General features: G+C 68.0%; 4 protein-coding genes across 5 annotated transcripts; all 4 read right to left on the bottom strand.

Moving 5' to 3' along the window:
• Positions 1–457: 457 nt before the first annotated feature.
• LOC134526739 (synapsin-1-like) lies at positions 458–6,159 on the bottom strand. The gene is made up of 6 exons (XM_063358918.1): positions 6,024–6,159; positions 3,683–3,783; positions 1,618–1,899; positions 979–1,107; positions 878–906; positions 458–778 (listed from the first exon to the last, which is right to left on the bottom strand). Exons 2-6 carry the CDS (start codon positions 3,699–3,701, stop codon positions 458–460), a joined length of 780 nt encoding a protein of 259 aa, XP_063214988.1. The 5' UTR covers positions 3,702–3,783; positions 6,024–6,159.
• Positions 6,060–10,362, bottom strand: LOC134526651 (uncharacterized). The gene is made up of 6 exons (XM_063358731.1): positions 10,280–10,362; positions 9,480–9,656; positions 8,454–8,730; positions 7,130–7,435; positions 6,931–7,044; positions 6,060–6,161 (listed from the first exon to the last, which is right to left on the bottom strand). The coding sequence occupies exons 2-6, from the start codon at positions 9,632–9,634 to the stop codon at positions 6,087–6,089; spliced, it is 927 nt and encodes a 308-aa protein (XP_063214801.1). The 5' UTR covers positions 9,635–9,656; positions 10,280–10,362; the 3' UTR covers positions 6,060–6,086.
• Positions 10,363–11,336: 974 nt separating this feature from the next.
• C23H8orf58 (chromosome 23 C8orf58 homolog) lies at positions 11,337–13,474 on the bottom strand. Its single transcript, XM_063358620.1, has 6 exons — positions 13,421–13,474; positions 12,192–12,694; positions 11,948–12,136; positions 11,744–11,819; positions 11,535–11,638; positions 11,337–11,420 (listed from the first exon to the last, which is right to left on the bottom strand). Exons 1-6 carry the CDS (start codon positions 13,464–13,466, stop codon positions 11,337–11,339), a joined length of 1,002 nt encoding a protein of 333 aa, XP_063214690.1. The 5' UTR covers positions 13,467–13,474.
• Positions 13,475–18,171: 4,697 nt separating this feature from the next.
• Positions 18,172–26,938, bottom strand: PDLIM2 (PDZ and LIM domain 2). Of its 2 annotated transcripts, none has more exons than XM_063358615.1 (10): positions 26,878–26,938; positions 24,271–24,377; positions 23,626–23,777; positions 23,153–23,222; positions 22,970–23,061; positions 22,824–22,869; positions 20,460–20,617; positions 19,960–20,105; positions 19,745–19,850; positions 18,172–18,554 (listed from the first exon to the last, which is right to left on the bottom strand). In XM_063358615.1, exons 2-10 carry the CDS (start codon positions 24,361–24,363, stop codon positions 18,359–18,361), a joined length of 1,059 nt encoding a protein of 352 aa, XP_063214685.1. In that variant the 5' UTR covers positions 24,364–24,377; positions 26,878–26,938; the 3' UTR covers positions 18,172–18,358. The 2 variants fall into 2 exon arrangements, with proteins under 2 accessions (XP_063214685.1, XP_063214684.1); XM_063358614.1 differs by lacking the exon at positions 26,878–26,938 and adding an exon at positions 26,477–26,513.
• Between the last annotated feature and the right edge of the window lie 220 nt (positions 26,939–27,158).

Below are 27,158 nucleotides of genomic sequence, written 5' to 3' on the forward strand. Positions count from 1 at the left end.
AGCTGTGGCAGCTGGGGACACGGGGGGGTGGGACCCCCCCCGGGGTGGGAGGGACCCCCCCCCTGGGGTGGGACCCTCCCCTGGGTGGGGGGGTCTGGAGGGGGGGCCCCTTTGGGCTTCGGGGCCCCCCTGGGTGGGGGGGTCTGGAGGGGGGGCCCCTTTGGGCTTCGGGGCCCCCCTGGGTGGGGGGGTCTGGAGGGGGGGCCCCTTTGGGCTTCGGGGCCCCCCTGGGTGGGGGTCTGAGGGGGGGCCCCTTTGGGCTTCGGGGCCCCCCTGGGTGGGGGTCTGAGGGGGGAGGCCCCTTATAAGGGAGGCCCCTGTGTGTGGGTAGGGGGAAGGGGAGAGTAGGGGGCCCCCTTAGCCCTGGGGGGGGGGCCTTATACCTGGAAGAATGCAGCACTTAGAAGAATTCCCAGGAGGGGGCCCCCAGGGCAGGCTGGCTGGCAGGAGGCAGCCCTTAGAAGAAGAAGCCCTCGGGGGGGAAGGTCCTGGGGCCCCCCCCCTGCTGTGGTCTGCAGCTCCCGCAGGGGTCTCGCTCCAGGCTCCTGGGGGGGGGCTGCTGCTGCTCCCACTCTGGGGGGAAGAAGCTGCCGGGGGGGGACTCCTGGCCCCTGGAGGTCCTGGCTGGGGGGGGGTCCCAGCTTGGCCCCCCCTTAACCTTCCTCTGAGTGGGTTTGAGCTGCTCCAGGGGGCCGCAGGTCTCCACGATGCTCTCCACCTCCACCTCGGGGCACCTGAAGAGCTCGCAGGAGCCATCCCGGGGCATCTCCAGCGGCAGCTGAGGGTAAGGGGGGGGGCAGGCAGGATGGTGGGGGGGAGGTTAGGGGGTGGCTGGGGGGGCTGGGGGGCTGCCCTTTTCCCCCCCCCCGCCCTTTACCTGCAGGACGTTGGTGATGTGCCACTGTCCTTGGAGAAGGTGCCCAGGGGGAGGGCGTCCCGGGGGACAAAAGCTGGGGGGGGGAAAGGGTCACTCTGTGCCTCTTCCTTCCTTTTCTTCTCCCACTTTTCCTCTTGCTCCACTCTGTGGCCATGGGCCCGGGCTGGGGGGGGCAACTGCTGAGGAGCGGGCTCTGCCCTTGGCCGGCTGCTTCTCCCCAGGACTCGGCTCTGGAGTAACAGTGAATAAACGGGATCCTAACTGGTGCCGGCCTCGGGAGAGCTGCTTTGGCTCGTGCTGCTGGGGGGGGACGGGGGGGGCTGGTGCTGGGGGTCCCCAGGCCTCGCCGCTGCAGAGAGGACGACTCGTGCTCCCGCAGCGCCGACAGGATGGATTTAACTGCGCCCGGAGCCCCGAGGGGGTGGGTGAGTCTGGATTTACACCCCAGGTAGGATTTACACCCGGGTGGGGGGAGAGAGAAGGTAAAGCAGCGAGGACGCTCGCCCACACGGGGGGCCGCGACCTTCCCCTGGTGGGGGGGAAGCCTTTCCATCAGAGCTGGGGGGCAGGGGGGGGATGACACAACAAGGAATAAAGTCCTTTGGCTCTAAGCCTGGCTGGGTTTATTCGTGCAGCCCCGGCGGGGGCCGGGTTTGTGCCCTGCCAAGTGCTGAGAGGGGGTGCCCCGAGTTGGGCAGGGGGCTGGGGGCAGGCGGGGGGGGGCTGTGCATCCCACTTACCTCTGGGGCGCACTCCTGCAGCTGTGCTATTTTCCTCTGGGCTGCAGCGAGGGGAAAAGCCGCTAGAAAGCAGCGGGAGGGAGGGAGGGAGCTTTTTCGAGGTGCTGCTGGGCTCTTCCTCCTGGACCTGGGGGCGAAGGGATTTCCCAGGTGCGGAGCGTGTCGGCGTCTCACCCCTGGTGGAGTTGGGCAGCATCTTCTTTGCGCTCCCCCCGGACATCTGCTGCTGCAGCGCCTGGAAGAAAGCCTGAGGGATGCGGAACAGCAGCGGCTCCGGCTTCCCTGGGGGGCAGGAAGGAGAAGATGGGGGGGTGAGGTGGGGGGCTGGGGGGGTGGTGCTCGAGCCCACCCCTGCCCTGCTCAAGGGGTGAGTGTCTCCGCCGCTCCAGCCGGAGCACGCTTTATCACCTTTACAGTAAAGTATTTTCTCAGAGTCTGGTGCCTCTGGTCCTGGCTTGTGGCCCTGCTGCCGTGGCTCCCTGCCCCCAGAGAGGGTGGCCCCCCCCAGGTGAGGGGCAGGGAGTTGGGCCTCCAGCCTCAGGGCTCCCTTAAAACTCGAGCCGCTCCATCGTCCTTCAAAGCAACGCCAGCCCTGGCTCTCTGCTCCCCCCCAGTCCCTCCAGTGCCTCTGCAGCCCTGAACTGGACCTGTCCCAGTATGGCCCTGTCTCACCCTGGGCAGGGTCCAGTTCTGGGCTCCCCGGTTCCAGAAGGACAGGGAACGGCTGGAGAGGGGACAGCAAAGGGCCACCAAGAGGATGAGGGGACGGGAACATCTCTCTGATGGGGAAAGGCTGAGGGATTTGGGGCTCTTCAGTCTGGAAAAAAGCCGACTGAGGGGGGATCTTATCAACACTGATCAATACTTCAAGGGGGGGGTGTCAGGAGGACGGGGCCAGGCTCTTCTCAGTGGTGCCCGGGGACAGGACAAGGGGTAACGGGCACAAACGTGACCGTGGGAAGTTCCATCTCAAGAGGAGGAGGAACTTGTTTGCTGTGAGGGTGGCAGAGCCCTGGCACAGGCTGCCCAGAGAGGTGGGGGAGTCTCCGTCTCTGGAGACATCCCAACCCCGCCTGGAGGCGTCCCTGTGCCACCTGCTCTGGGTGACCCTGCTCTGGCCGGGGGGTGGGACGAGGGGATCTCCAGAGGTCCCTTCCCACCCCGGCCACTCTGGGATTCTGTGAGTGCATGGAGGGGGCTGCCCCCCTTCAGCCTCATGGTCACTCATTGCTGCTGCTGCGTGGGGACAGTATCATGGTCTTTAAGAGCCACAGAATCATTCGGGTTGGAAAAGATGCTGAAGACCATTGACTCCAACCATGAACTGAGCAGAACCGAGAGCAGCTCGTGGCCAACACTGTGCTTACCTGCTCCCTCCATGGAACGCTGCGCAGGGTGGCCAGCTGGCCAGGTCTCTCTGTCTTAGGTGACAAACTTACACCACTCTTAAGCTGCTTCCCCTCCAGCACTGTTTTGGGTCCCTCTCTTCAGGGGAGCAACTGCCCAGCTCTCCCAGCAGCCCAGAGACACACAAAGTCCATCCCCAGTAAGGATTTTCACAGACCCAACACAAGCTGCCGCCTCTCGGCTGGAGGCCGTGCCCCGCTGCCGGCTCAGAAGCAGAGTGGGGCAGGCGACAGGTATCGCGGCCACAAGCCATCGCCCAGGGCCGTACGTGCCCAGGGAACGCTGGGGCCCTGCCTTCGCAAAGCGGCCCCCCCCAGCCCTTCTGAGTCGGGCAGCTCACCCGCCTTTGCCTCCCCGAGCTCGAATTCGAGCATCAACCACCTCTTGGGGAATTTCTCCCTTCCCCGGGATAAACCCCAGCGCCCGGCTGCCGCTGAGCGCCCGGCTGCCGCTGAGCGCCGAGTCCGCCGAGTCCACCGAGTCAGGAAATAAATCCCAGGGGAGAGAAGCTTCCCCAGGGCAAAATATTGGCTCCAAACCGGGGAAAAACACTTCCCTCCCTGCTAAGAGTTATTTAACGCTGCCAAGAGCTGAGCGACTGAGATGACAGTGCACGGAGGGGAGGGGAGCGGTGCAGAGAGGCTCCCCCCAGCCTTACCCTCAAACTGTCCACGCATGGTTTGATGGATGCGTTGGGTGACGCCGGCCAGTCCTGGAAGGAGAGGGTCACCTGCGCCTCGTCCAGCAGCTGGTTACAGCCTGCAAGAGAGAAAGGGCAGGAAAAATCAGAATCAGAATCAGAATCCGAATTAGAATCTGCACCCAAGTGAAGCACCAACCCGACGGGCAGGAGAAATAACTCAGAAATAACGACAGCCAGCCACTCGCCTCCCTGTTACCCCGCTCCCCCATAATCCTCACCCCCATCGAGGCACTTAGGGATAACCCAAACCCAAGGCCTTCAAGCCTTAAACACGAGTTAAAGCCTCTCAGGTTCTGCTCAGACCCACGGGATAACAACCTGCATCTTCAGAATCCAGCCCAGCCGCTTTCATTAAGCCTTTCCTAGCCCGACGAGCCCGGATGCCCTAGAATTCCAGGGAAGAGCCAGATGCCTAAACCAGCAGCCTTCTCTCTACCGGACCCCGGTACGCTCGTGGCGTGCGCCGATGGGCTTGCAGCTCGACCGGAATGGCCGCTGCCGTGGCCCGCTGCCGTCCAGTATTCCCCGTTCTACCCGCACCGGTTCCCCCAGCGGCGCCAGCCGCAGCTGCCTGTGTTAAACCGAGCCCCGAAAGGCAGCAGGACACCGAACGCGACCCCGTCCGTCAGCTCGATGGACGAGATGCCGCTGCCCCGGGCACCTCGCTCCCAGGGCCGGGAAACGCGGCACCGCTTGAATCCGCTTCCGAACCCCCCTCTGCTCTCGGCGCCGCCGTACGGCGACACCCGGGAGCCACCTCCGCGGCCCCCGGCCCCGGGAGCGGGACCCGACGCCTCCTCGCCCCCCGCCCAGAGCGCCGCGACCCCCCGGGGCCGCGCGTGGGCATCTGCGGGAGCAACACGGGGAAAGAGACGGGATTTGTACCCCTTTCTAGGCCAACGCTAAAGCCGGGAGGAACAAACGCACTAAAGCACAGCCCCAGACCGCAACCAGCCAGGAGAGCGGCTTTCTCTGAAGGGCCCCGAGTCGCTTTTCGGGTTCCCGTGGCATGGGGCTGACCCTTCCCTCCCCGAACATCACGGCGGAACACACACAACCACCCGGCCGCCTGCTCAGAGACAAGGCACGACGCCGGTGCCCGCAACCGCCTCCCCGGGGGGACCCCGGCTCCCGGCTCCTCCCCGGCCGGGCCGTGCTTCCCAGCAGGGATTTGCCACCAGAAACCACAGCGGCTCCGGCCACAACAAGCTCCCCCCCGGCAGCTCTGGCCATTCAGAGACGCTGCAAACACCGGCAAAAAACCACTGGAAACCGGCTCACAACTGTGTCTGACCCCATCCACCCCCTCATTGTGCCCGGGAAAGCACCTCGTGGCATTAGGAGACACCGACCAACACCTGCCCCCTCCCCAGCGGCACCGGCCCTACCAAAAACCAACCTTTTTAAGCTTGCCGTACCCAAAATCACAAAATCACAGAATCACAGGGTCCAGTTCTGGGCTCCCCGGTTCCAGAAGGACAGGGAACTGCTGGAGAGGGGACAGCAAAGCGCCACCGAGAGGATGAGGGGACTGGAACATCCCTCTGATGGGGAAAGGCTGAGGGATTCGGGGCTCTTCAGTCTGGAAAAGACGGCTGAGGGGGGTGTTGCCTTACGGGGCGAAACGGTTTTGGCAGAAAATAAACCCCCTTGCGTTCTAGCACTGCTCACCCAGGTGGGAGGCCGGGTGCGGCCGGGTTTAAATTCTGAGTGATGCCCAATTCACCGCCATCGGCCCCGTCGCGTCTAAATCTATCCAACCGTTAGGATTTGGGCACACCGATAGCGGCCTGCGCCTTCAGTCTAGTCGCGCTCCCGGACCGCCACGGCCCCTCTCGAGCCTTTGGTCGCCTTCAATGAGGAACCGAAGCGACCGGCTACTTAAACAGCGCGGTTTATTTAAGCAACAGGTTATATAGGTTCTTACGGGTCGCCGGTGAGAAATACACCGTCTGCAAAGCACGTGCGAATCAAAGCGGTGGCTCATTATACAAAACGCGCGACGGAGTTATGAACAATACAGCCCGGCTATACACATAGGAAAAAGACCCTCTAGAGAGATTTCGAAGTTTCCCGAGGAAGCGCTCGGTATAGTCCAAGTCTTACCCAAAGGCGTCCCTAAGGCTCAGCCCCTCGCCCGGTCCCGGGAGTCAAAGGCGGTCGGTGACGGAGTCCTCCTTGACGCGTTCACGATGGCGTCTTCCCTCACGTCGCCCCCCCGCTTTCTTGGGCTATTTTTATACTATTTTTTTTTTACCTTCAAGGTGGACTTCGAGTGACTCTAAGTCATAAATACCTTTATTACGAGCGGCGTAAAATCCTCTCGCCTCACATTTACAGGGTAGAGTTTACGACGAATTCAGGGCGCAGGCTCGAGGAGGGGCGGTCGCACCGTGGAGGCGGGCAGCCTTCGGGATGGAGGTGCGTTTCGCTGCTGTAATGACATGAAAAGGAGCAAAGTTCGCACGAAGGCCAGCGTTTCGTCGAAAGCCGGCAGACCGTTGGCTCAGGGTAGGAAGTACGCAGCTTATCGGTTCCATAGGGCCATCCCGTTCCCGCATCTGCTGGATTATCACAGGGAGCGACTGCGGACTCTCCATTCCACTCTGCGCCCTCCGTGTTGCTTGGCCACCGACATCGTACGGGGACCCGCAGACGGGTGGATTCCTCGCCTGCCACTGCGGCTGTATTCTACCCTAGAAACTTCTGGATTTCATACCTTTCCTTAATGCGTGAACAATGCTGTATTTTTGGTCATCTTAGTAATTATTCCATGGGGGGTGGGGGGGGGATCTTATCAACGCTGATCAATACTTCAAGGGGGGTGTCAGGAGGACGGGGCCAGGCTCTTCTCAGTGGTGCCCGGGGACAGGACAAGGGGTAACGGGCACAAACGTGACCGTGGGAAGTTCCATCTCAAGACGAGGAGGAACTTCTGTGCTGTGAGGGTGGCAGAGCCCTGGCACAGGCTGCCCAGAGAGGTGGGGGAGTCTCCGTCTCTGGAGACATCCCAACCCCGCCTGGAGGCGTCCCTGTGCCACCTGCTCTGGGTGACCCTGCTCTGGCCGGGGGTGGGACGAGGGGATCTCCAGAGGTCCCTTCCCACCCCGGCCACTCTGGGATTCTGTGAAGAGAGGAGAGGGGGTGACCGGCAGCTCACAAAGAGGAGACCCCTCGTCCCACCACATCTCACCCCGCCTTACCCAGCCTGACCTCCAGCGGGTGGATTTTGCTCTCCGGGTGGAGTCGGCTGCTCCGCTTTCCCCAGCGGCTTCCCCAGGTTGGGCGCCGTGACGCTGTGGGAGACCGGAGGTTTCCTGGTACAAGAACGACCCGTCACCCACCGCACGATCTCCAGCAGCGCGGGGGGCTCCACCACACCCCCATCATCCCTGCGCCTACCAAAGAGCCCTTGGCTCCAGGCTCCTGGGCTCCGGTGGCTCTTCCTTCTCCGGCAAGGCCAAAATCCCGCTGCAGCATCTCTTGGAAGAGCTCAGCCCCCACCTCGGCCTCTTCGGGGAGGGAGAGGGACGCAGGGGACCTGCCTGCCCGCGCCGTGCCGAGCCTACCTTGGAGGAGAGCTTCTCCCACCGCCTCCAGCAGGGCGAAGAGCGGGGTGATGGAGCAGGCGGTCTTGCCCCCGGTGTCCTGGGCTCCAGCAGTAGCTCGGTGGTGCCGCTTGCTGCCCGGGGGGGTCTCCATCTCCTGCTAAAAACCGCCCTGTTTAGGTGGGAGCGGGAAGAGAAAGTGCTGGGAGATGTCACCCAGAGCGGGACCTCGCCTTCTCCAAAACACAGCCCTGTCCACACACCCGCAGAAATGAAACCACCTTTTGGGACACCTGGCATCACGGCGAAGCCTCGCCATCGCCGGCTTCTCCTCCGCGACGGGGGCAATGGAGGTCCTTCTCCGCCTTGGGCTGGCACGAGTCTTCCCACTCCTCCGGGGAAAGGGAGGAAAACCACCACCACCACCTCCCGCCGGTACCCAAATTCGGCAAACCAGACCCTGCGGCACGGTGGGGAACGGCGGTCGGGGGTGCCCCGGGAAGCCCAGCAGAAAGCAGGGAGCGGGACCCCCGTAAAATCTTCCCGCTGCCGGCAGGGAGGCTGCGACGGCAGGAATGACGGGGATGGGACCAGAGCCCTGACAGGGCACGGAGAGGCTGGTGACGGTCCCCAGCGAGGCCCCAGCCCCAGAGCATCCCCGGCCCCCGTACCGCTGGGACCCAGCCAAACCTCCTCCCCCAGCACCCGGCACGGAGAACTTCATCTCCCCTCGGCCCTTCCTTCCCAACCACATCACACGCCGGGCCGGGCTTCAGGAAAATAAAAACCAGTTGCCACGGTTACCCGGAGCAGGGATGCTATATATACATTTTTTTTTTATATATATATATAACTGTCATGCAAGGAGCCGAGCCCGTGCGCCCCAGCGAGGGCGATGCTCTTCCACAGGTGACGCGTGGGGACCTGAGCCCCGGCAGAGCCTGTGACATCTCCCGAGCGGGCAAAGGGCTGTGACAGCCCCGCAGGGGGGGTCTGCGGTGCTCTGGGGGGGGTGTGTGTGTGTGTGCAGCTGCCTCTTGGATGGCACAGAGGTGCCACACTCCTCGCTGCCGGATTAAACCCCGCCTGGGCTCTCCTCAATCCGCCTTGCTTCCCTTGTGGCTTCGCCTGCGTGGCTGTGTCACCCCCCCGTGGGGCTGCCAGCCCTCCCCTCTCACCTCATCCCCAGCATCCCCGCATCCAGCGCATCCTCCCGTCCTGCATCCCCGGAGATGCTCAGCCGAGCTCGGCTCCCAGCTCTGTGCCCTCGGCTCCTCCTGCCGTCCCTGCGCTCCAGAGGGGGTTTTCGCCCATGGAAAGTTGTGTTCCCGGCGGTGAAAACCTCTGCTCCCGTCCGGAAACCTGCTCCCGAAGGAGCAGCCCTTTGCCAGGGCCGGCTCTGCACGCCGGCGGGGACGCACACCGCGCTCCCCGCACTGGGGAGGACTCCGTCTCCTGTAGGAAAAGCGGATAATTACCGGTTTCTCCTCCCGCCCACAAGATCCCAACGTTAATAGGGGAGAGCTCGCAGAAAGGGAAAATGAACTCTACGATGGGGCGTGCTCTCGGCCTCGGCTCCTGAAGCGCTACGGGGCGAAGCACGTCGGCACGCGGACCTCCGACAAGCAGAGGGAAGGGACGACGACGACGCTCGGAGATGCCCGAGCTGGCGGCACTCACCACTCCGTGCAGCCCCTCAGGTCCAGCCCAGCCCGTGCCCTGCACGCCAGGACCGGGGGCGGTGGGGGGGTGTCAGCGTCAGGATGGGGCCATCCCATGGTGGGGGCCGTTCCAGCACGGCTTCGCCCTCTTTCCTCCCCGGCAGGGACTAGGCAGAGACAGGCGGTGAGCCCGCTCGCACGGCAGCATCCCGACTGTCCCCCTTCCTCCCCAAAGCCCCCGTCCCCCTTGGGGAGAAGATCCCCCCCTGCCAGGGAACACGGGCAGGTTTTGCAGATGCCATCCCACAACCAGGTGACAGCGTATCACCAAACCTAAGGGTGGTATCACCCAAAGCTGGGTGATTTAACCCTTGCCAGGGCTGCCAACTCCAGCACACGCCTGGGTCCACGCCTCAGTTTGCTTTGTTGGGTGCTCGCTCGGGAGCCTTCCCGTGCTCCAGGTGACCCAGGGCCACCGGGGCCACCTCCTGGGCGATAGAGCCACGGGCCCCTGCGCCACGAGCAGACCTCCCTCCTCCTCACCTGGGCCCTGGAAGCAGAATCGGCATCATCCGGAGCGGCCTCAGCATCCTCCTCCTCGGGGTCACCAGGATGCAGCTGGGGTACCGCCGGCCACGGGGAGGGTGCCCAGGCGGAGGTGGTAGAAGCCACCGGGCAGCCGCGTGCTGCCGTAGCATCTCCCCGGCGTCGCAGAAGGAGCTGGAGGCAGAGAGCCACGCTGAGGGCATTCGGGCTCCCCCGAAAGCCGTCTCCACGCAGGCGGTGTGGGAGCGCAGAGCTGGTGCCACAAGACTTACAAAAACCAGAGGTATCCTCTCTGACCACAAATATCCCCCCAAAAAATCCCTACGCGGCCAGAGCAGCCAGCAGGGAAGGGCCCCATGACTTAAGGTCTGGCCCAGGCGAGCGTTTAGAGCTCCAAAAAGCCCAGGTGAGTGTTTAGAGCGGTGCAGGGCAGCAGGGGAGGGGGCTGCCCGGGTGCCCACCCCACAGCAGGGACGCACATCCCCGTCGCTGCCATCTGCCCGAGCCGCTCCTGCCCTTCGGGTCCTCGGCCCGGGATTCTCCCCAGGTGGCTCCGGCGGGGGACGGGGGCGATGGGAAGAGGTTCACTGCTGGGGAGGGGGGGACTAAGGATCGTAAGACCCCCGTGGTATCACCCAGGAGCGAGCCTGCTCCAGAAAACCCTCAACACCCACAGCATCCCGTCATCCCGCTCTCAACCAGCCTTCCCCGGGGTCGCTGCCAGAGACACCACCCCACACTGCCCCCCAACCCTCCGCTGACCGCATCCGGCCCCCGCCTCAAGGACGAGCGCTCACCTTTCCAGGGAAGGAGCGGCGGGATGCAGGATGCTGGGGCCGGGCTCCGGGGATGCTCCGCTGCTCCCCAGGGACGGGACAGGTGGGAGCGGTGCCGGGCTGGGGGGGGGCTCGGGGATGAGCTGCTGGGAAGGAAAAAAACCAAGTCAGGGTAGGAAATTCCCCAGGGAAGGGGCTGGGGGGGGGGTGTGGGGTGTGGGATGGAGGGGGTAGCGGGGGTACCTGGTTGGAGAGAGTCAACGGAGCTGCAGGCGGCTCTCCCCGGCATCTTGCCCACCGGCGGTACCCGGCCCTGCCCCACGCAGCCCCGACGGCACGGTGAGGGGCTCCATCAGCACCAAAACACCGCGCCGGAGCATCCCCCGCCCCCCCGCCCCCAGCTCGGTCCCCCCCCCCCTCACCTGAGCTGGAAGAAAACCTCCTCATCCACCGCCCCCAACGCTCCTGCAGGCTGGCGACCACCCCCCCTCGAGGAAGACCACCCTCTCCCCCATCCGCGATGCCACCCGCAGCATCCCACCCCCCATCACCACCACCACCCCCAGCGGGGACCCCCCCGGCGCCCCCTCCCCACCCACCTGCGGCTCAGCGGGGGGTTCGGGGGAGGGGGGGGACGGGACGACACGACAAGCTTTAACCCCCCCCCCCCCCCGGAGACAGCAGGACCCCCCGGAGCTGACCTGGGCGGGTGGGGGGGGATCCGGGGGATGGAGGGGGGGTCGGCAGCCGCTTGAACTGGGCGGTGGGAACGGGGCCGGACAAAAGGGGTGGGGAAACCGTCGGAAGTGACGCGTCCCCGTGACGTCACGACGGGTGGAGAGTGACGTCACGGCACCACAAGCACATCACCTCGCAAAGAGACGCCTTTTTGGCAGTGAAAAGGCTTTATTGTGGGGGGGGGGGCGGTGAGGGAGGGAAAAGGTGCGGGGGAGCGGGGGGAGCGCCGGGCCGGGGACCGGCCCCGGGTGGGCGTGACGTCATCCGGCGGGGGTGTGACGCAATAGGTGCGGCGCAGCTCCTCCGTGCGGGGGCGGCGGGCGGGACCCCCACCCCGGCCCTACCTGCAGCGTCCCCCCCGCAGCGAGCGGCGGGTCAGGCGGGTGAGCAGCACCTTCACCCGGCCCCAGTGCGAGCGCCCGTCCTGCCGGGGGGGGCGAGAGGTCACCGTCAGAGAGCGAGTGACGGGGGCGGGGGGGGGGGGGACACCTGCGGGACACCCCCTCCCGCATGTCCCCGCCACCCCCCCGGTCCCTACCTTGTCCGGTGTCGGGGCGCTCGCCCCGTTTTCGGAGGGGTCCAGCAGGCTGGGGGAGCTGGCTGAGTACCCCCACGTCCTCCGGCACGGCCCGGGGTCGAGGGCTGCGTGGGGAAAAGGAGGGGGGGGGACACATACACAAAGCTGATATTGGGGGGGATCTGGCTGCACGCAGCCGCCCCCCCATCCTTGTATCCCACCCCGCTCACCTGGTGCCTGGCTGTCCGAGCAAGAGCGCGGCCGGAATCGCTCCCCCCTCCACGCGGCCGGGGGCTCCCGGGTGGGCTGTGGGTGCGGAGAGGCAGGGTGTGAGCTGGGAAACCGCCCCCCCCCAACCCCCCCACCCCCAGCATCCCCCCCCCCCCCCCCCCCTTCCCAAAATCCCTGCACCCCAACGTCCTCCCGGCCCTCACCGTGGCCTCAGGGCGGGTGCGCCGGGCATCAGCCGCCTGCTGCCGGAGGAGCCGGTTGTCCTGCTGCAGCCGGGCCAGGCGCTCCAGCATCTGGCAGACGTGCTCCAGGTACCGCAACCCCTGCCCCGGCACCATCGCCTCCGCCACAGCCTGCGGGCAAGTTGGGGGGGATGTGTGGTGTGTCAAGATCTGGTGGCTGACCCCCCTCCCCGAGCTGTAGCCCCCTCTCCCTCCGGGCACCCACCGCTCCCTCGGGGTCCTCGGCGCCGGGTTCCTCGGGTTCCCGGGGGTCCCTCGCCGGCGGCACCCGCAGCTCGGCCGCGCTGGCACTGCGGTGACCCAGCTGTCGCAGGCAGCGCCCCGGCCCCCCCCGCTGCCTCCTGCTCCGCTGCGCTGCCTGCGCCAGCTTCTTGCTGGCCGAACGGCTGCGGGGGGGCCTGGGGGTACCCGGTTCCTCTCCGGGGGGTTTCTTCTCCGGTGGGATGCCGTCGAGGGAGAAGCTGCTCTCGGAGCCCAGCGGGGTGGAAGGGGAGTGCTCGTTGCTGGCCATTTCCACCCCGGAATCCTCCGACTCTGACTTGAGGAGCCGCCCGCTCGCCGGGGGGCTGCGTGGGGAGAGGGGTGGCGGTGGGGGGGCACCCCAGGCGCTCATCCCCCCCGGGGGCTGGCGGGGGCTCTCCTGCAGCCGGCGGTAGACGCTGGCGGAGGTGCGCACCACGCAGCTCTCCGCCGTCTCCCAGGGACCATCTGCGGGGCGAGGGTGGCGTCGGACAGGGGGGTCCCCAGGGGGAGGCACGCCCAGGCGTGACCCCCCCAGCCCCCCAAGCTGCCCCACAGCGGCTCCCGAGGCCGCTCTCCCGGCTGCCATGCGGAGTTACAGCCCACCCCCCCCCGCTCCCAACCTGGGGACCCCTCTCCGGAGGGTCCTCGCAGTGCTGCCCTGTGTCGGGGATGCTCGTACGATGACAACGTCTTGTCGCTGCTCCCCAGAACCACGTGTGTGTCCGTCCCCCCCCCGCCCAGCCCCATCCTCCCTCCTCCCTCCCCGCGCTGCTGAGCTGCCGGGGCAGCACCCACCATCGTCCCCCCAACCTGGCCGGGGGCCGCCACCCCGCACCCCGACTCCGCAGGACACAGCCCGGCCATGGGGTCCATCCTTCCCCTGCTGCAGGATGGGGTTCCAGGGACCACCGGCTCCTCGTCCTGGTCCCCTCAGCGTGGGGGACATCGCCGGCCAGGATGCCACCACCCTGCAGCTCGGGGTGGGATCGCCGGCGCGGCGGCAGCGGGGGGTCTCGGGCACCCACCTCCCTTCCCAGCCACACCACGGCAGAGGGCTCGGGGTGGCGGGGAGCAACGCTTGGCACCCTCCCGGCTCTCAAATCGGGGTGCAGAGCCGCCCACCCCCTCCCCCCGGCAAACCCCTGCTGGGGGGCTTGGGCTTCGCCCCCCCCTCCCCGCCCCCGCACTCACAGCAGCTGAACCTCCTCTTCCAGACGGCGCGGGAGCCCCCCCACATCGCCGAGAGCCGAAGCCGACTGCCGGGCGCGCGTCCCGGCGCTCCCTTTTATAGCCACCCCCAGCCGGCGACGGGCCCTGCATCCAGAGGCACCTCATTACAGGACTGGTTCCCAACTGGTTTCCTTTCAGGATTCGGGATCGGCGCTACTGGCTGGGCCGGTGGTTAAGGGCTCCCTTCCCACCCCAAAACCGGGAAGGCGAGAGGGTTATTTGGGCACGGGGAAGCTGCAGGGTGCCGGATGAATCCCACCGCTTTTTTTGGGAAACGCCGCTCAGGGCTCTCCGCCTTGGACCGAATTCCCCGGCATGGGGTCCCCGGTGGTCCCAAATTCCAGCCCCCCCCGCTTTCGCCGAGACCGGAGCCGCTCACCGCGCATCCCGCATGGGCTGGCCAGGCCGGTGCCCGCCATGGCGCGGGAGCCGGTACCGGGATGTCACGAGCGGCCGGGGGACAATCCGGCCGTTGAGCGGCCGCATGAATGCCAGCAATGCCGTGGGGGGGCCCCCACGCCCCGGCACAGCCGGCAGCCACGCTCCCACACACCGAATTTCCACCGGCTGCTGGGGCTGTGCCGCACAGACCCACGTGCCGGGGGGGCCGCTTTCCTCCCGGCCACGGCTTGACCCACCGCCACGGGCTTGGAAACTCAGCGCGGGGGGGTTCCCCATCGCCGGGAGAGCTCAAACCTCCCACCGTGGCCATGCTGGGGGGGGGGGGTGTCCCCCTGCGTCCGCAGCTCCAGCTCAGACCCCCCCAGTAGCTCCCAGGTTTTGCTGCTGGAGGGTTCCCAGCAGAGCCTGAGCTGGCGGTGGGGGGGGGGGGCACATAGAGGTGGGCTGGGGGTTTCTGGGACCCCCCTGTTCCGCGGGGAGCCAGCGGGCCGGACCCCGGTGCAGGCACAGGCCCATCAGCCCAAGCACTGGGAGGCAAAACCTGGTTTGAATTCACAACACAGATGGCGCCCTGGGACCCTCCCAGCGGGGGGGGGGGGCACAAGCTAGGGGTCCAGGGACCCCCCAGAGACCCCCTTCAGCACGGATACCACAAACGGGGAGTGCCAGGGACCCTCAGGTCCCCCCTCCAGCACAGACAGCACGAACTGGGAGGCACCAGGGACGCCCAGGTCCCCCCTCCAGCACGAACAGCACTAACTGGGGGGTGCCAGAGACCTCCAGGGCCCCCTCCAGCACCAACAGTACTAACTGGGGGGGGGGTGCCAGGGACTCCCAGGTCCCCCCCTCCAACACGAACAGCACTAACTGGGGCGGTGTCAGGGTCCCCTAGGCCCCCCCTCCAACAGACAGCACTACCTGGGGGGGTTCCAGGGACCCTCAGGGTCCCCCTCCAACACAGACAGCACCAACTGGGGGGGTTCCAGGGACCCTCAGGGTCCCCCTCCAACACAGACAGCACCAACTGGGGGGGTTCCAGGGACCCTCAGGGCCCCCCTCCAGCACAGACAGCACTAACTGGGGGGGTTCCAGGGACCCTCAGGGTCCCCCTCCAGCACAGACAGCACTAATTGGGGGGGTTCCAGGGACCCTCAGGGCCCCCCTCCAGCACAGACAGCACTAACTGGGGGGGGTTCCAGGGACCCTCAGGGTCCCCCTCCAACACAGACAGCACTAATTGGGGGGTTCCAGGGACCCTCAGGGTCCCCCTCCAACACAGACAGCACTAATTGGGGGGGTTCCAGGGACCCTCAGGGTCCCCCTCCAGCACAGACAGCACTAACTGGGGGGGTTCCAGGGACCCCCAGGTCCCCCCTCCAACACAGACAGCACTAACTGGGGCAGTGCCAGGGTCCCCTAGGGCCCCCCTCCAACAGGCAGCACTAACTGGGGGGGTTCCAGGGACCCCCAGGCCCCCCCTCCAGCACAGACACCCCAACCCAGGGATCCCTGAGCATCCCCTCCAGCACGAACTCGGGGTCCAGGGACGCCCAGAAACCCCCCCTCTAGCACAAACAGCATTAACTGGGGGCACCAGGGACCCCCAGGTCCCCTCGCTGCTGGGGACCCCTCCCCCAACGTCCATCCCAGAGGACCCCCCCCCCGCTGCGCGGGGGTCCCCCATAGCCCCGGGGGACCCCGACTCACCGCGGAGGGGCTCCAGGCTGAAGGTTCCGCGGCGGCGCAGCATCCCCGGGCAGGGGGGGACCGGGGGGTCCGGGGACGGGGGCGGGGGGGGGGGACCGGGCAGGACGCAGCGGGAGGAGCGGGGAAGGCGGAGGGGGCCGCCCTGGGGGGCGGCCGGCGGCTTCTCCGCCGCTTTTATGGGGCAGGGCTGTGGGGCGGGGAGGGGCCGGGGGGAGACGCCCCCTGCCCGGGCAGCACCTTTGCCCCCAGCTCCGGCCCGGGGCTGTGCTACTAAGGTGGGGGGGGGGGGGGTCCAGGTCCTCCCCCCTCCCCGAGGCAGAAGCGTTTATTCCTCTTTTCCCCGAGCACACGCCGGTGGCGAGGGCAGGACCCCCTCCATCCCCCCCCCCCCGCCCCCCGGGGATGCTTAATTAAAGCTCTAATAGCATTGAGGGGTGCAGGCGTGGGGCTGAGCCTGCCTGCCCCCCCCCTCCACGCCTGCATGGGACCCGGTGGGGACCCCCCCCCGCCGGTGAGACCCACAAAGGGTCCGGGGCTGATCCCTCCTTGGGGGGGGGGTCTGCGGGAATTCGGTGATGGGAGCTCGGCTGAGCCCAGGGGTGCATGATTGGGGGGGGGGGGCTACAGTGCACCCTAAGCACAGATTTGGGGGGGGGGACGACACAAAGGAGTCACCCTGATGAGGGCTGGCAGCGAGGGAAGGGGGGCTGCTGGTGTCCCCACTGCTTGGGGACACGGGAAGGGGCTGGTTGTCCCCCACACTGGAGGGGAGGGGGGGTACTGGTGTCCCCACTGTCCGGGGGACACGGGAAGGGTCTGGTTGTCCCCAGACTGGTGGGGGGCTGTTGGCTGTCCCCACTGTCCGGGGGACACGGGGAAGGGGCTGGTTGTCCCCCACACTGGAGGGGAGGGGAGCTGATTGTCCCCAGACCGGAGGGGGCTGCTGGTGTCCCCACTGTCCCGGGGACACGGGGAAGGGTCTGGTTGTCCCCCAGACTGGAGGGGAGGGGGGCTGTTGGCTGTCCCCACTGGTTGGGGACAAAGGAAGGGGCTGGTTGTCTCCACACTGGAGGGGAGGGGGGGTACTGGTGTCCCCACTGTCCAGGGGACACGGGAAGGGTCTGGTTGTCCCCCAGACTGGAGGGGAGGGGGACTGTTGGCTGTCCCCACTGGTTGGGGACAAAGGAAGGGGCTGGTTGTCCCCCACACTGGAGGGGAGGGGAGCTGATTGTCCCCAGACCGGAGGGGGCTGCTGGTGTCCCCACTGTCCCGGGGACACGGGGAAGGGGCTGGTTGTCCCCCACACTGGAGGGGAGGGGGGCTGTTGGCTGTCCCCACTGGTTGGGGACAAAGGAAGGGGCTGGTTGTCTCCACACTGGAGGGGAGGGGGGGTACTGGTGTCCCCACTGTCCAGGGGACACGGGAAGGGTCTGGTTGTCCCCAGACTGGTGGGGGGCTGCTGGCTGTCCCCACTGTCCGGGGGACACGGGGAAGGGGCTGGTTGTCCCCCACACTGGAGGGGAGGGGAGCTGATTGTCCCCAGACCGGAGGGGGCTGCTGGTGTCCCCACTTTCCCGGGGACACGGGAAGGGTCTGGTTGTCCCCCAGACTGGAGGGGAGGGGGGCTGTTGGCTGTCCCCACTGGTTGGGGACAAAGGAAGGGGCTGGTTGTCCCCACACTGGAGGGGAGGGGGGGTACTGGTGTCCCCACTGTCCGGGGGACACGGGAAGGGTCTGGTTGTCCCCAGACTGGTGGGGGGCTGCTGGCTGTCCCCACTGTCCGGGGGACACGGGGAAGGGGTTGGTTGTCCCCCACACTGGAAGGGAGGGGTCTGCTGTCTGTCCCCACTGCTTGGGGACACGGGAGGGGGCTGGTTGTCCCCCCCCCCGGCTGGGTGAGGCGCTGCCGATAAGAGGGAAGCGCAGATAAGAGGGAAGCCCATCTCCGTGCGCACACGCACGCGGGGTGGAGAGCAGCGATAAGAGCCTACCTGGGCCTCACCGGGGACAAAGGCCCCGGCCACCAGCCCCGCAATAAACCCCTGACACCTCCCGGGGACGCCCGGCGCGGGGAGGTGACACTCCGGCCCCGCGGGGAACCCTCACCTTCCCGGGAGCGGGGAGCACCGAGCCCTGCCACCGTGCCACGGAACCTGGGCCAAACCCTGGAAACCAGCCCCCCCGGGGTGCAGGCAGGAGGGGTCTGGGGTCTGCCTGTGCTCCCCGCCGCCCCCCCCCACCCCCCCCAGCACAGACCAGACACAGGAGTGGAGCAAATATATATTATATTTATATAGAGATCTGGTTTAATATCTCGGAGAAGCCCTTTGCAGTCTGTGTACAAAGCGGTGCCAGCGCCCCCCCTCTCCGGTACCTAAGTGCTCAAGCTGTGTCCTCTGTGTGTGTGTGTGTGTGTGTGTGTGTGTGTGTGTGTCCCCGCCGCCACCATGTCCCTGCTGTGTCCCCGGGTGCGTGCAGCAGCTGCAGCCCAGGCTGAGAACCAACCCAGCTCATCACACACGCTCCCACAAGCAAGGGCAAAGGCGGGCAGCAGCAGCGCATCCTTCCCCCCGCCCCCCCCCGCCACCCCCACCATCCCCCCCGGCCATCCACAACCCGGTGATGCCCCAACACCCCCCCCCCAAGGCAGACCCCGACTCCACCAAAGCAGTGGGGCGTTGTTGCGGGGTGGGGGGGGGACACGGACAACGGGGTGCACGCTGCTCCCCGGGACACAGCGGGGGGATGCAGGCGGCCAGCTCCCCATCGCGCCGTACCGGCGCTTGGGGCTCAGGAGTGGGGGGAAACAGTGGGGGGGTTGGCCCCCCCCGGCCCCCCCTGGTAGCGCAGGCGGGCGTGCTTCTCGCAGTAGAGCTCGTCGCCCGCCCAGAAGTGACCCCGCATCTTCAGGTTGAGGCCGCAGTCGGCGCAGGCGTAGCAGGACGGGTGCCGGTACCGGCCCTCCTGGATCCGCACCGCCTGCGTCCTTGGCGGGGGGGGGACGAGGACGGCATCAGTGGGGCTCCCCAAGTCGTCATCCCACCCCCCCCTCAAAGGATCAGCCCCATTTTGGCCCTGCTGGGAACGATGGCAGGGACGGATCCTGCCCAGGGGCACCCCCTCATGTCCCCCAGCCCCACTCATGCGACGGCAGGGACAGATCCTGACACAGGACCCCCCCCACGTCCCCCAGACCCACTCATGTGATGGCAGGGACAGATCCTGACATGGGATGCCCCCCACCATGTCCCCCAGCCCCACTCATGTGACGGCAGGGACAGATCCTGACATGGGACACCCCCCCCACATCCCCCAGCCCCACTCACGCGATGGCAGGGACAGATCCTGACACAGGACCCCCCCCACGTCCCCCAGCCCCACTCAGGCAATGGCAGGGACAGATCCTGACACGGGACCCCCCCCACGTCCCCCAGACCCACTCATGCGATGGCAGGGACAGATCCTGACATGGGATGTCCCCCCCCATGTCCCCCAGCCCCACTCATGCGACGGCAGGGACAGATCCTGACATGGGACACCCCCCCCCACATCCCCCAGCCCCACTCAGGTGATGGCAGGGACAGATCCTGACATGGGATGCCCCCCACCATGTCCCCCAGCCCCACTCAGGCGATAGCAGGGACAGATCCTGACATGGGACACCCCCCCCACATCCCCCAGCCCCACTCACGCGATGGCAGGGACAGATCCTGACACAGGACCCCCCCCACGTCCCCCAGCCCCACTCATGTGATGGCAGGGACGGATCCTGACATGGGACACCCCCCCACGTCCCCCAGCCCCACTCATGCGATGGCAGGGACAGATCCTGACATGGGACACCTCCCCCCACATCCCCCAGCCCCACTCAGGCGACGGCAGGGACGGATCCTGACATGGGATGCCCCCCACCATGTCCCCCAGCCCCACTCATGTGACGGCAGGGACAGATCCTGACATGGGACATCCCCCCCACGTCCCCCAGCCCCACTCAGGCAATGGCAGGGACAGATCCTGACATGGGACCCCCCCATGTCCCCCAGCTCCACTCATGCGATGGCAGGGACAGATCCTGACATGGGATGTCCCCCCCCATGTCCCCCAGCCCCACTCACGCGATGGCAGGGACAGATCCTGACACAGGACCCCCCCCCCACGGCCCCCAGCCCCACTCACGCGATGGCGCTGCCGCATTTCTCGCAGACGTGCAGCTTCTGGACGCCGGCCACGGGCTTGCGGGCGCTGGGCGAGAGCCGGCTGGGGAAAGGGGCCGTGGGGCCAGCTGTGGGGAGACGAGGCCATCAGAATCCTGCCACCCGCCCTGTCCGGACACCCCCCCCCCCTCGCCCATAACCACCCCCCCCCCCAGCTTCCCTCATACCCCCCTTCACCTCCACCCTCGTCCTCCAGAGCCTCCTGCAGCAGGCGGAAGGTGCTGGATTGCCGGGGGGCCGCCCGCAGCTCCCGCTTCTCCTGCAGCATCTTGTAGACCTCCGAATCCTCTTCCAAGCGCCGCATGGCCGGCTCCGAGCCCAGGCTGCGCCCCAAAGTGTGTGTGCGAAAATGGAGGGAGGTGGGGTGGGTGGGGGGTGTTTTTTTTGATGGGGGTGGTGGGGGGGGGGGGGGGAGGTGGGCGTCCCAGCACCCGGACGCCTGGGTCCGTCGGGCTGCACCCCCACCGCCTGCTCCCTCCACCCCGGGGGAGCTGCCCCAGCCTGCCCGGCCCTCCCACGTCTCCTGCCTTAACTCTTCGCACGGGTTCCAGCACCCGACGCGCACCCTTGGGTGCGGAGCTGCCACGCCGGGAAGGGCGCGTGGGGCTGGGGGCTTCCCCATGTCCATGTTCCCCCCCCATCGCCCCCGCCAGCACGGCCCCGAGCCTGCTCCGTACCTGTTGAAGGGGCTGGGAGAGGGCGAAGAGGAGCGGCGTCGCCCCCTGAGTGTCTCCCAGGGCTCTGGGGGGGTCCCCAGCCCCGGCGAGGGGGGGCAGGGGGGTGGAGGCAGGATGGCCCCCGGGGGGCTGCTGTGGTGGCTCAGGCTTCCTCGCTCCTGGGGGGGGGGAAAAAAGGAGCTGGGGGCCCCGGCGAGGGGGGTGCGGGGGGCTGCAGCGGCCCCCCCCCGGCACGTCCCAAGCCCCGGGGGCGAGGGTGGCACCTCCCCAGGCAGAGCAAAGCCCCCCCTCTCCTCCTGGGGGGGACGACACCCGGACGTGGCCCCGGGGGGCTTTTTCCAAGCGGGGTCCCCGGAGGGATGGGTGCTCCCCGGGAGGGATGCAGGGATGCTCCATGGCTGCTCCTCCTCCCCTCCCAGGGCCAGCAGGATTCCGGGGAGGGGGGGGCGGGGGGAAGCAGGGCCAGCACCCCCACTGCTCCCCACGCCTGCATCCGTCCCCATCCCCGGCATCTGCTCCTGCTTAGCGGCCCCGGCGAGGCAGGAAAGGCGAAACCCCGGCTAAGTGGAAGCCGATGTTCCCGGCAGCGGCCGCCACGCAGATCGAAACCCCGGCAGGAGCCCGGGGACAAGGGACGAGGGACAAGGAGCTCCTTCCCGGACCCCGGCGGAGAGGGAGAGGGGCAGCCACCAGGGCTCTGCGGGGGGTCACAAACAGGCGAGGGACACCCTAAAATGAGCCGCTGGTGGCGGAGACGTGTCCCCACCACCGCCAACCCGCCCTGGGATGCGACAAAAACCGGGGTCCGAGGACAAGCCCTTCCCCTCGCCGCCCCTTCGGGCAATGGCGGGGTTTCAGGGCAGCGCATCCCGCGCAGCCCCAGACCCACAGATGGGGGTCTCCGGGGCAGGGAGGGACCCTCCAGGGCCGGCACCAAAGCAAACAAGGAGCTGGGGGAGGAAGGAGGGAGCGAGCGGCCGGAGGAGCCAAGGGGCGGCCGGGGCCGCGGCCAAAGGCAGCTGGGAAGGGCGGCGTTCGGGGCCACCGCGCTTCCCGATTTGGGCTTGAAAAACAAGGAAAAAAAGCAAGCAGGGAGGGAGGAGAAGAGGGAGACGCCAACCCCGGAGCCAGCGGCTGCCCCGCGGGGCTCAGCAGCCGCCCAAAAACCGCGGCGGGGAGGGATTGGGGCGGCCGCGGGCATCCCGGGACCGGTCTGGGCGGCATCCCGGCCCTTCCGAGCATCCCGGCCCCGCTCCCCGGGCATCCCACAGCCGCCGGGGGTGCGCCAGGCTGCGGGTCCCTGCCCTGCCAACGCCCCAGTCCCCCGGGCTTGTGGGAGCAGGGACGGGCCTCCCCAAACTGGTTTGGGCTCCCCCGGCTGGCGCCGTTGCCAAAAGGTGCCGGGTAGGAGCGAGGAAAACATCCCCGGGCAGGTGTGACGGTGCCCGCCAGGCCCCGGGGGGGCTGCCAGCGCGGCGGGGAGGTGGCCGGTGGCACCGGTGGCACGGCTGACGCGGTCCCCGAGGCAGAGCGGGGCTGGGCGATAAGGTGGCCATGGGGCTGCAAAAGGGGGATGGATGGTGCTGGGCTGGAAGAGGGGATGGTTTGGGGTGGCAAAAGGTGGTGGTTTGGGGCTGCAAAGGGCGATGTCTGGGGCTGCAAAGGGTGATGCTATGGGGCCGCAAAGGGTAAAGGTGTGGGGCTGCAAAGGGTGATGCTATGGGGCCGCAAAGGGTAAAGGTGTGGGACTGCAAAGGGTGAAGTTTTGGGGCTGCAAAGGGTAAAGGTGTGGGACTGCAAAGGGTGAAGTTTTGGGGCTGCAAAGGGTAAAGGTGTGGGGCTGCAAAGGGTGATGGTGTGGGGCTGCAAAGGGTGATGCTATGGGGCTGCAAAGGGTGATGTTATGGGGTTACAAAGGGCAATGCTATGGGGCTGCAAAGGGTGATGGTGTGGGGCTGCAAAGGGTAAAGGTGTGGGGCTGCAAAGGGTGATGCTATGGGGCCGCAAAGGGTAAAGGTGTGGGACTGCAAAGGGTGATGCTATGGGGCTGCAAAGGGTAAAGGTGTGGGGCTGCAAAGGGTGATGCTATGGGGCCGCAAAGGGTAAAGGTGTGGGACTGCAAAGGGTGATGCTATGGGGCCGCAAAGGGTAAAGGTGTGGGACTGCAAAGGGTGATGCTATGGGGCTGCAAAGGGTGATGGTGTGGGGCTGCAAAGGGCGACGGTGTGGGGCTGCAAAGGGTGATGCTATGGGGCTGCAAAGGGTGATGGTGTGGGGCTGCAAAGGGCGACGGTGTGGGGCTGCAAAGGCTGATGTCCCCCCCCCAGCCTGGCCCCGCTCAGCGCCCCCCAGCTCCCCGCTCACCTGGTGGAGGCCGGGATGGGCGAAATCCTCCTGCGGGGGCTGTGAGCTGGGGGGCGAGAACGGAGCCATCAGGAGAGTCCTCGGCCCTGCCCGGACCCCTGCCCACCCCCCGCCAAGCCCCACACGCGGCCCGGCTCCAGCCTTACCTGCTGCTGTGGGGCGGGGGGCTGCGGGACGCCGGGCTGGGGTAGGAGGGTCTCGGGGCCCCCCCGTTCTCCTCCTGCCTCCGCAGCGTGTCCTGGGGAGGGGAGGGAGATGGAATCAGCTGGAATCAGCCCCGGGTTGGGGGTCCGGGGGGAGCGTGGGGGGGTGGGCTGGCGGGGGCTCACCTGGAAGCGTGCGGCCAGCCTCTCCGGTGAGGTGTCCCCGTTGGCGTGGCTGGGAGGTGACACCGGGGACCTGGGGACCGAGGGAGAGGGTTTGGGGGGGGGGGGTGTCCTCCCTCTGCCCCAGGAGCACGCAGCCCCCGTGGCATGGCGCGGCCATTCCCCTGCGCCCCCCCCTGCCCCGCAAAGGGAGCAGCCCCAGGCCCCCAACTGGGACCAGTTGGCCAGGTAACGGCTGCCAGGGCTGCTTGGCTTCGTTACCGCCTGACTCTTTTAATTACAGAGCCGGGACAGGCTCCCGCGGGGATGGCGCGGCCCCGAGAGTGGCCGGAGGGGGAAAAAACAACCCCCCCCCGCAGACGCGGTTGGGGACCCCAGCCCACGCGGGGACCTCCCTTCCATGGGGCTGGGGACACAGGAGTCCAGGCTGACATGCGTGTGTGTCCCCCCCACCCCAACCCCGTCACAGCCCCCACCTCTCCACCTCCAGCCGGAGCTCCCCGGGGCTCTGCTTGATCTTATTCTGCGCCTCCACGTTGAGCATCTCGGCCGCGCTCTCCCCGTTGATGGCGACGATGATGTCCCCCGGCCGGAGGTCGCCGGCGGCCGCCTTCCCGCGCTCCGTCACCTCCGGGGAGAAAAGGGGACACGGGGACAAGCCCCGGTGTTCTCTCGCAGGCGCTGAGCCCCCACATCAACCATCCCTCGGCCCCACACGCGCCGGAGGGACGCGGATTTAACCGCAGCATCCCCACGCGCGTCCCTCCTGCGTCGCTGCCGACGAGGTGCCGGCACATGGCCCGGTGCCGCCAGCTCCGCGCTGCTCCCCAAATCCCACCCTGCCGGGATGCTCCCACCCGCCGGCAGCTGCCAAACCAGTGCCAGTGGCCACCGGCGATGGGGCGGGGGTGGGGGGACAACAAGCCCACGGCAACAAGAGCCGGAAAGTCGTCGCGGCCCTGCCCAGCCCGGGGGTGTCGCGAGCCCCCGCGCCGCCGTCGCCCGCCGTGGGGCCGTTCCCACGGAGCAGGATCCCTCAAGGACGGTAAACAGGATCCGCTCCCTGCCCCGGCAGCCCTCCCCGGGGCCAAGGGGCGCATGGTTGGGGGGGGCGCTCCTACCTTGGACACGGTGAGGGGTTTCCCAAAATCCCTTCCCCCGGTGATGCGGAAGCCCCAAGGGGCCGGGCCGGCCAAGGTCACCGTCACCGGCATGGCAGCGGGCGGCTCTGGACGGGCAGGGAGCCGCGGCGTCAGGAGACCTCGAGGTGCCGAGGGGACGAGGCAGAGGAGAGCCCTCTCCCCCCTCCGCCACCGGGCTCCCCCCCGTCCCCGCTGCACCCCAAAGGGTCCCCGGCACGACGGAGACCGGCAGCGCCTTCCTTCCGGGGAGGGGACCCACGTCCCCACGCCATCACAGGGTGCCAGCCGCCACCGTCGCCGCTTCCTCTTGCCTCCCCGGTCCCCCCAAAGCTGGTGGCTTCCTCCCCTGCCGAGCCCCTCCCTGGGGACGAGGGGGTCCCGGGCACTGCCAGCTGTGGGGACGGTGGGACGGGGCAGGCGAGGTCACCCCCCCTGTCCCCGCGGCCTTGTGCCAGGCGTGGAAATGGGTGCCGCCTTGGCAGTGAGTCCGGTGGCTGGTGGCCACGCACGGCAGGGCCAAGCCAGTGGGGTTTGGAGGGGAAGACGCAGCTGCGAGGGCGGCCAGCGGCCGGCGAGGGGGGGACCCTGCTACTCATCGGGGTCCCCACACGCAGCAGGGCTGCCAGCATCCCACCCCCCCGCCCCGAGTCCTTCACCCTGCGGCGAAAGGATGCTGAGGGTCCCCAGGGTGGCACAAGGGTCCCTACAGCCCCCCCAGCAAAAGGATGCTGAGGGTCCCCTGGGGTGGCACAAGGGTCCCCATGGCCCCCCAGTGACAGGGTGCTGAGGGTCCCCCGGGGTGGCACAAGGGTCTCCATGGCACCCCAGGGACAGGGTGCTGAGGGTCCCCTGGGGTGGCACAAGGGTCCCTACAGCCCCCCCAGCAAAAGGATGCTGAGGGTCCCCCGGGGTGGCACGGGGTCCCCATAGCCCCCCAGCGAAAGGATGCTGAGGGTCCCCTGGGGTGGCACGGGGTCCCCATGACAGCCCAGCAAAAGGATGCTGAGGGTCCCCCGGGGTGGCACAAGGGTCTCCATGGCCCCCCAGCGAAAGGATGCTGAGGGTCCCCCGGGGTGGCACGGGGTCCCCATAGCCCCCCAGCGACAGGGTGCTGAGGGTCCCCCGGGGTGGCACGGGGTCCCCATAGCCCCCCAGCGAAAGGATGCTGAGGGTCCCCCGGGGTGGCACGGGGTCTCCATGGCCCCCCAGTGAGTGCAATAACCACTGGCTTCGATGGGGACGGGCAGCCCCCTCCCCTGCGTGTCATCCCTGCTTCCTGCCCAGTTGTCCCCCACCGTCCCGGTCCCGTCCCACCCCGCTGGCACAGCCCCGGGGTGTCCGCGGGACCCGGGCACCCCATCCGCAACCGCCGGGGAAGGCATTTTAAAAATCCCAAGCGCACAAAGAGGGGCTTGAGAGCCTGCCCGGAAGAATTTCCTGGGCTGGGCTTCACCGCGCCGGGAGGAAACCCCAAACCCCCTCCCCATGCCCGGCCCAGCATCCCTGGGCAGCGAGGTGACGCCCCGGGGACCCCGACACCCGGCTGGGCACGACCCCTGGGCCCCCAGAAGTCCTGCACCCCTCCTCTGTCCCTGCACCCCACCACTGTCCCCTGCACCCTCATCTGTCCCTTGCGCCCTTTCTCTGTCCCCTGCGCCCTCCTCTGTCCCCTGAACCCCTTCTCCATCCCCTGCACCCCTCATCTGTCCCCCTGGACCCCACTACTGTCTCTTGCACCCCTTCTCTGTCCCCAGCGCCCCTCTTCTATCTGCTGCACCCCACCTCCATTCCCTGCACCCCTCCTCTGTCCTCCTGGACCCTCTTCTGTCCCCTGCACCCCTCCTTTGTCCCCTCAACCCCTCCTTTGTCCCCTTCACCCCTCCCCTGTCCCCTGAACCCCTTCTCTGTCCCTTGCACCCCTCGTCTGTCCCCCTGGACCCCACCACTGTCTCTTGCACCCCTCCTCTGTCTCCTGAACCCCCTTCTCTGCCCCCTGCACCCCCTTCTCTGTCCCTTCCACCCCTTCTCTGTCCCCTGCACCCCTCCTCTGCCTGCCGCACCCCTTCCCCATCCCGTGCACCCCTTATCTGTCCCCTGCCCCCCACCACTGTCCCCTGCACCCCTTCCCCGCCCCCTGCCCCCCACCTCTGTCCCCCGCACCCCTTCCCCGTCCCCCGCACCCCACCTCGGAGCCCCGCCGGGTCCCGGCTCCGCACCCGCCGCACAGCGATGCTTTTGTGGCAGCGGCGGCGGCTGGCGGTGTCGCCTGGCCCCCCCGCGGGGCGGGACGGCGGGTGACAGGCGACGCCAGGAGGCACAGGGGACACGGGGACACACCTGCGGGACAGGCTGCCCGCCCCCCCCCCCATCCCCCCCCAGACACCCCCCCACCACCACCCGAGGGAGCAGCACCCCGGGACCCCCCAGAGCTGCATCCCCGAGGGACGGGCACCCCCCGACAGCCTGCAGCATCCCGGGCTGAGCGACCCCCGTGTCGTGTGTGTGTGTCCCCGCACAAACACACACCCACACACACACCCCCCCCTCCCTGCCCCACCGCCCCCGCAGCCCCCCGGGCGCACTCACCGGCGGGCGGCCGAGCCGGGCGGCCCCCGTGGGGCGGCGGAGGCGAGCGCGGCCCCGGCGGCAGCACCGCCCCCTCGGAAGGGGCCGGCGGAGCCCAACGGGGCCGGGCCGGGCTCGGCAGCGCCGTCTGCGGGCACGGCCGCCCCGAGGGGGCGCACGGCGAGGGGCAAGGGCACCCACCGGCCCGCTGTGGCGAGCGGGGGCGCCGGGCGCAGGGGCCGGGAGGTGCCGTGGGAGGCGGCCCCTGGGTTGGGGGGGCGCCCACGCGGCATCGCTGCCCC

This window comes from Chroicocephalus ridibundus, chromosome 23 (assembly GCF_963924245.1).
Source record: "Chroicocephalus ridibundus chromosome 23, bChrRid1.1, whole genome shotgun sequence".
Taxonomy (NCBI): domain Eukaryota; kingdom Metazoa; phylum Chordata; class Aves; order Charadriiformes; family Laridae; genus Chroicocephalus; species Chroicocephalus ridibundus.

Excerpts from the sequence above, each read along its gene's own strand:
- C23H8orf58 (XM_063358620.1), bottom strand. The coding sequence starts at position 13,466 with ATGTGGGGGGGCTCCCGCGCCGTCTGGAAGAGGAGGTTCAGCTGCT. Across the intron at positions 12,137-12,191 it reads CCGAGGACCCCGAGGGAGCG|ATCTTGACACACCACACATC; the intron begins GTGGGTGCCCGG and ends GTCAGCCACCAG. Across the intron at positions 11,639-11,743 it reads CTCGGACAGCCAGGCACCAG|CCCTCGACCCCGGGCCGTGC; the intron begins GTGAGCGGGGTG and ends TTCCCCACGCAG.
- LOC134526739 (XM_063358918.1), bottom strand. Across the intron at positions 1,108-1,617 it reads TGCAGGAGTGCGCCCCAGAG|AGCCGAGTCCTGGGGAGAAG; the intron begins GTAAGTGGGATG and ends CTGTTACTCCAG. Across the intron at positions 779-877 it reads ACATCACCAACGTCCTGCAG|CTGCCGCTGGAGATGCCCCG; the intron begins GTAAAGGGCGGG and ends CCTTACCCTCAG.
- PDLIM2 (XM_063358615.1), bottom strand. The coding sequence starts at position 24,363 with ATGCCGGTGACGGTGACCTTGGCCGGCCCGGCCCCTTGGGGCTTCCGC. Across the intron at positions 20,618-22,823 it reads CCCATCCCGGCCTCCACCAG|GAGCGAGGAAGCCTGAGCCA; the intron begins GTGAGCGGGGAG and ends CCCCCCCCCCAG. Across the intron at positions 18,555-19,744 it reads AAATGCGGCAGCGCCATCGC|GACGCAGGCGGTGCGGATCC; the intron begins GTGAGTGGGGCT and ends CCCCCCGCCAAG.
- LOC134526651 (XM_063358731.1), bottom strand. The coding sequence starts at position 9,634 with ATGCTACGGCAGCACGCGGCTGCCCGGTGGCTTCTACCACCTCCGCCT. Across the intron at positions 8,731-9,479 it reads ATTCTGCTTCCAGGGCCCAG|GAGACGGAGTCCTCCCCAGT; the intron begins GTGAGGAGGAGG and ends CTTTTCCTACAG. Across the intron at positions 7,436-8,453 it reads GCGGGGATGCTGGGGATGAG|CAGGAGATGGAGACCCCCCC; the intron begins GTGAGAGGGGAG and ends GGCGGTTTTTAG.